The sequence below is a fragment of the Salmo trutta genome, chromosome 12 (genome assembly GCF_901001165.1).
Source record: "Salmo trutta chromosome 12, fSalTru1.1, whole genome shotgun sequence".
Taxonomy (NCBI): Eukaryota; Metazoa; Chordata; class Actinopteri; order Salmoniformes; family Salmonidae; genus Salmo; species Salmo trutta.
In genome coordinates this window covers 43,883,548-43,890,348 of record NC_042968.1, presented here as the reverse complement: position 1 = coordinate 43,890,348, position 6,801 = coordinate 43,883,548, and the positions used below count along the sequence as shown (strand labels likewise).

At 39.4% G+C, this 6,801-nt stretch overlaps 1 protein-coding gene across 2 annotated transcripts; it reads right to left on the bottom strand.

Annotated features, from left to right (window-relative positions):
• Positions 1-452: 452 nt before the first annotated feature.
• Positions 453-5,621, bottom strand: LOC115203604 (troponin I, fast skeletal muscle). Of its 2 annotated transcripts, XM_029768409.1 has the most exons (8): positions 5,547-5,598; positions 4,457-4,496; positions 4,207-4,240; positions 3,845-3,881; positions 1,569-1,697; positions 1,196-1,285; positions 878-1,054; positions 453-759 (listed from the first exon to the last, which is right to left on the bottom strand). In XM_029768409.1, exons 3-8 carry the CDS (start codon positions 4,212-4,214, stop codon positions 676-678), a joined length of 525 nt encoding a protein of 174 aa, XP_029624269.1. In that variant the 5' UTR covers positions 4,215-4,240; positions 4,457-4,496; positions 5,547-5,598; the 3' UTR covers positions 453-675. The 2 variants fall into 2 exon arrangements, with proteins under 2 accessions (XP_029624269.1, XP_029624267.1); XM_029768407.1 differs by lacking the exon at positions 4,457-4,496 and having other exon boundaries at positions 5,547-5,621.
• Between the last annotated feature and the right edge of the window lie 1,180 nt (positions 5,622-6,801).

The window sequence follows — 6,801 nt, the reverse complement described above, 5'->3', positions numbered from 1 at the left end:
CAGAGAAGTAGGGAGTAACTAGGTGAAATCAGAGTTAAACAGAGAAGTAGGGAGTAACCAGATGAAATCAGAGAGCTGCTGCCCAGTTTGACCCCAAGGAGCCGTATTTGGTAGCCACACCTGCTGAGCTCTAAACAGCTGGTGATATGACAGAGTTAGATTCTGCCCTTTCTGACCCATGTGACCCCAGTAAGCCGTCTTCGGTAGCCACACCTGCTGGTGGTGTTTATTGGTCAGGCTGGTTCCTGCTGACCAGGAGGTCTGAAAACAGACTGGTTAAACCACATGACAACTCCTCAGTGTGAATATGTGGTCCCTTCCAAACCCCTAGAACACGTCAACATTACTATAGCCATGTAATTTCAAGAGCAGGTTCAACCAGTCAGGACGGTCAACTCGTCTGTTGTTGTGGAGAAGAGTAACAGTAGTGACTTCACAAATCACAAAAACAGTTTCTATTAGCTGACCAGGGTTTATTTGATGACAATTAGTATAAATATTGCACAATATAATTTTTTGGGTCACCTAACTGTTTTTGTGTTACGTGTGAAACAAAAGGCCAGACATCCAATGGGGGACAAATGGAAATCCGAACACATAGCTCGTTGGTTTAAACTGGAGCATTTGATTACACACGTGGACATTTGCCAGAAGAGTTCCAGACAGGTTTCGTATCTACTCCTTATTAGTCTCAAACATCTTCTTTCTGTCTGATTTGTCTTCAATGTTCTTACGCCAGTCACCCACAGCATCTTTGTCCTGAGGTGGGAAGAATGGCCGATTAAATACATGAATGAAAATGTATTTGAAATATATAACATTTGGTGTCGGCAGTGGGATCCTCAGTGTTAGTTCTTATGTCCAGAACAACACTCACCTCCTCCTTGACCTCCTTCTTGACCTGCTTCAGGTTGGACCTCAGATCCATGGACACCTTGTGTTTGGAGCCCAGCAGAGCCTGGAGCATAGCATCAGCAGACATACGCACTCTCTTCAAGACGGGCTTCCTGAACTTGCCATTCAGTTCAACTACCTTCATCTTCAAGTCCTCAACCTGTTTGGAATTCAACAGGAAGCACTTATCACACACAGACGATTGACTGCCAAACATCAGTGGAACTACTGTTACTCCCGTGGCTCTGTCTTAGAGAGTAAGTTAACTAATAATATGAGTAACAGTGGTAGAACGCCTCACCTCCTTCTCGGACTTGGTCACCTTGGTTGACATGTCATATCTCTCCTCATCAATCCTCTCGATATTCTGATGGAGCTTCTTGCACAAGTCCTAGAGAGAGAGAGAGAGAGAGAGAGAGAGAGAGAAATATATATATATATATATATATATATAGAGAGAGAGAGAGAGAGAGCAAGAGAGAGAGAGAGAGAGAGAGAGACATAAAGTCATAATTATATAACCCTATATGATGGAATACACAGAAAACTAAGTATCCGAGAGAGAGAAAGAAAGAGAGAGAGAGAGAGAGAGAGAGAGAGAGAGAGAGAGAGAGGAAGAGAAAGAGAAAGAGAAAGAGAGAGAGAGCGGGTTTGGCTTAGCGCTAATAGCTTACCGTGAGCTCTGCCATGCATACCAAGAATTGTGGAGCAGGGCAGTTCTCCTCCATGTACCTGGCCTTCTCTGCCTCAGCCTCAACCGCCTCAGCCTCGAGCAAGCCGGCAGCGATCTGGAGCATCAAGCTCTGTACGGGGGTTGGACAAATCACATCATATTACATCACAGAGTTCAGCGGCCACTTCTGCTTGTCTATGGGGTTGTTTATATCAATCATGAATTCATATCACTTTACTTGAATGTCTCTATATCTACAGAGCTTCAGGTGAAGTGTTATGAATGATGTAGAACTTTCAGGGTTGGTTTCTACTCCTCAACTCCTCAAACTAGCTCCTGCTGACCAACAAGTCGACAAGGTCTACTACAGTATGCGTGTGTGTGTGTGTGTGTGTGTGTGTGTGTGTGTGTGTGTGTGTGTGTGTGTGTGTGTGTGTGTGTGTGTGTGTGTGTGTGTGTGTGTGTGTGTGTGTGTTTGTGTGTTTTGGGGTGGGGCTAACACTGTCTGGATCACATAACATTTACCCTTTGACCACTCAGTGTGAATATCTACTCTCTTCCAACTTCCAAGCGTCTGACCCCTTGACCCCTGAATATGACTAGAGCCATGCAATGTAAAGTCAGCATGGAAATCAGTCTGTGAAGTCACTCTGTGTGGTAGAGGAACATGTTCAATCTAAGCCTGGGAAACCTTTATAGAACATGAAGGTCTTTATAGAACATGAAGGTCTTTATAAAACATGAAGGTCTTTATAGAACATGAAGGTCTTTATAGAACATGAAGGTCTTTATAGAACATGAAGGTCTTTATAGAACATGAAGGTCTTTATAAAACATGAAGGTCTTTATAGAACATGAAGGTCTTTATTGAACATGAAGGTCTTTATAGAACATGAAGGTCTTTATAAAACATGAAGGTCTTTATAGAACATGAAGGTCTTTATTGAACATGAAGGTCTTTATAGAACATGAAGGTCTTTATAGAACATGAAGGTCTTTATAAAACATGAAGGTCTTTATAGAACATGAAGGTCTTTATTGAACATGAAGGTCTTTATAGAACATGAAGGTCTTTATAAAACATGAAGGTCTTTATAGAACATGAAGGTCTTTATTGAACATGAAGGTCTTTATAGAACATGAAGGTTTTTATAGAACATGAAGGTCTTTATAGAACATGAAGGTCTTTATAGAACATGAAGGTCTTTATAGAACATGAAGGTCTTTATAGAACATGAAGGTCTTTATAAAACATGAAGGTCTTTATAGAACTTGAAGGTCTTTATAGAACTTGAAGGTCTTTATAGAACATGAAGGTCTTTATAAAACATGAAGGTCTTTATTGAACATGAAGGTCTTTATAGAACATGAAGGTTTTTATAGAACATGAAGGTCTTTATAGAACATGAAGGTCTTTATAGAACATGAAGGTCTTTATAGAACATGAAGGTCTTTATAGAACATGAAGGTCTTTATAAAACATGAAGGTCTTTATAGAACATGAAGTTCTTTATAGAACTTGAAGGTCTTTATAGAACATGAAGGTCTTTATAGAACATGAAGGTCTTTATAAAACATGAAGGTCTTTATAGAACATGAAGGTCTTTATTGAACATGAAGGTCTTTATAGAACATGAAGGTCTTTATAAAACATGAAGGTCTTTATAGAACATGAAGGTCTTTATTGAACATGAAGGTCTTTATAGAACATGAAGGTTTTTATAGAACATGAAGGTCTTTATAGAACATGAAGGTCTTTATAGAACATGAAGGTCTTTATAGAACATGAAGGTCTTTATAAAACATGAAGGTCTTTATAGAACTTGAAGGTCTTTATAGAACTTGAAGGTCTTTATAGAACATGAAGGTCTTTATAAAACATGAAGGTCTTTATTGAACATGAAGGTCTTTATAGAACATGAAGGTTTTTATAGAACATGAAGGTCTTTATAGAACATGAAGGTCTTTATAGAACATGAAGGTCTTTATAGAACATGAAGGTCTTTATAGAACATGAAGGTCTTTATAAAACATGAAGGTCTTTATAGAACATGAAGTTCTTTATAGAACTTGAAGGTCTTTATAGAACATGAAGGTCTTTATAGAACATGAAGGTCTTTATAGAACATGAAGGTTTTTATAGAATATGAAGGTCTTTATAGAACATGAAGGTCTTTATAGAACATGAAGGTCTTTATAGAACATTAAGGTCTTTATAGAACATGAAAGTGTATTAACGGTTTATAAAACCATTTTGGAATGAATGGTGCTCCTTACCTTCAGGTAGTTCCTCCGGCTCGTGGTCATCTTTTTACTGATTGGATAAAACAGATCATTGGATAAAACAGATCATTGGATAAAACAGATCATTGGATAAAACAGGGTCATTTATGGGAAATATACAAGGTGTAGCCACAGAGACAGGTACGTGACGATGAAACAATTTTAGGACTTCATTTTATTACATTACAGTAGGAAAAATTGCAACACTATTTGGAATCATCATAGCATAGTATTAATCAGTTTTACTGGCTGGTTTTCTATGTGGAAAACATGTTCACAGACAGAATACAGTATAGAATACATGAATATAGTATAGTGTAGTATATTTTTCTGTAAACTGAAAAATGTAAACTTACTCAGACATTTTGGCCGGTCGTTTTGTTTTACTTCCTGTGTCAAGAGATGAACAGTAAACAGCTTATTAATTTTGAGCTATTGATATTTTATGTAGTTTGGTGGTGGGGGGTGGGGGTGGGGGGGGGGTAGAAACCAAAGAATTCAAGTTTGACCCAATGCAAGTGCAATTCCATATCAAACAGAAATGCAACAAACATTAGACAACGAATGGTCAATCATTTGATCAATAATTTGCTTGGATCAGTTTACCCAGATGTAACACAGCAGTCCAACATCGATAGTATAACTCCTGCTGGTAAAAGAGGGAGAGGTTGTTTCCTGTTTAATTCATGTATTTCAATCTGTACCATGTAATCCTTCCCAAGGTTCATAGCAAATCAACAAGACTCTCATTTCCTGAAAGCTTTGGTCCTGCAGGAGTCCATAAGGATTACGACACCAAAATAGGTCGTTTCAGAAAATACAGCTGACATTCACAAAATTTATGTTCAGAATTTATGAAAATACCCACTTGGATTTTCCGTTGTATATAATTGAATCTCAACAAATCTATTGGAATAACATCAAACAATCCATAAGCCATTTGAAGTAAACTGTGAAACTACAACATAAAGTCAAGTATACAATTAGAAGACGTACAGTAACTATCCACATCTACCATGGCAAGCTATATTTCTGAACAAACGCCAGTCCTTTTTACATGGCTTATAAACTAGCAACTGGGCCAATAGAACCACAAGGTCCACAAGAGCCTTTAACAACACATTCACTCTGAGCTACATTGAAAACAACAGCTGAAAATCAGGCCTAGGATGTATCTCTTCCAACACTTGTCTAAAACACACAGACAAACACCTCTGAATATCTGAATGCCACAACCCAAGTTGCCTCTTGAGTAAAATAAAATGATCTTCTATTCTATTGTAAAAGCATTCTAAACTGTCAGAGCTCACACACCAAACACAATCTGGTCCAAAAGGCACATCTATTCCCACATGGGATGGACCAAACACAATCTGGTCCAAAAGTCACATCTATTCCCACATGGGATGGACCAAACACAATCTGGTCCAAAAGTCACATCTATTCCCACATGGGATGGACCAAACACAATCTGGTCCAAAAGTCACATCTATTCCCACATGGGATGGACCACACGCAATCTGGTCCAAAAGTCACATCCATTCCCACATGGGATGGACCAAACACAATCTGGTCCAAAAGTCACATCTATTCCCACATGGGATGGACCAAACACAATCTGGTACCAACAGATGAATAAATGAATATACAGCACATTCATTACAGAAGGAGCAGAGAGGAAAGAAGAACATCTCACCTATAAGCCCAGTGAAGATACAAGTAAAAGATGTCGGGATGAGAGCTACAGGCAACACAGAGACAGGAACAGATATGGAAGGTATATACTCTGTTTTCTGAAAGCTCAGCAGAAAAGCAAAAGGGCAACGTTCTCTTTATGGGAGTGGGGCCAGGTCAGGGCCAATGGGACAGTTAGTTCCTGAAATACCACGGCATTCGTAAAACATCTGCCATCGACGTTTCTGCTAAGATTTTAGTTAAAATATTCCTGACGTTAAGATTTGTCTTAAAATAATCCTGATTTTAGATGTGATTTAAAATAATCCTGATTTTAGATGTGATTTAAAATAATCCTGATTTTAGATGTGATTTAAAATAATCCTGATTTTAGATTTGACTTAATCCTGATTTTTGGTGAAGGGAGCACCAACTATACGTTACCTCATAACTCTGTGTTACCTCATAACTCTGAATGTGTTTGAAATCCGTCAAGCTCTGAAGTTAATACTACTGGATAAACAAGACAATGACTCTGGTTGCCGCTGGTTTCACGTCTGTTATATAGAATTTAAGGAACAATCAGCAGGTTACTTGATCAGTTTGTAAAATGTCTCCCTGTCAATTGATTGAATTAGACACTTCCAATTAATTTATAACTCTGTGTGATTGGTCAAATGTATTACTACATTAGTAATTGGTAAACTATAAAGATATTATGGTCAGAGAGTGTCTTGACTCCTTAAACTGGCAGACTGGCTGAGACGAGAAAAGAAGCTGGGGGTAAGAAAGAGAGGAACCCCTCTGAACTGACATGACCCAGAGGTCACACACATGGTGTGATCAATTACCCAACCAACATGTCAGCCTCCAGTATCAACCACCGTGTCAGCCTCCAGTATCCAACCAACATGTCAGCCTCCAGTATCAACCACCGTGTCAGGCTCCAGTATCCAACCACCGTGTCAGCCTCCAGTATTCAACCACCATGTCAGCCTCCAGTATCCAACCAACGTGTCAGCCTCCAGTATCCAACCAGCGTGTCAGCCTCCAGTATCAACCACCGTGTCAGCCTCCAGTATCCAACCACCATGTCAGCCTCCAGTATCCAACCACCGTGTCAGCCTCCAGTATCCAACCACCATGTCAGCCTCCAGTATCCAACCAACATGTCAGCCTCCAGTATCCAACGAACATGTCAGCCTCCAGTACCAACCACCATGTCAGCCTCCTAACTCCATTATCCAACCACCATGTCAGCCTCCTAACTCCAGTAT

Coding starts and splice junctions, on each gene's coding strand:
- LOC115203604 (XM_029768407.1), bottom strand. Junction 1,286..1,568: donor TATGCATGGCAGAGCTCACG/GTAAGCTATTAG, acceptor CTCTCTCTCTAG/GACTTGTGCAAGAAGCTCCA. Junction 760..877: donor AGAAGGAGGTCAAGGAGGAG/GTGAGTGTTGTT, acceptor TTCCCACCTCAG/GACAAAGATGCTGTGGGTGA.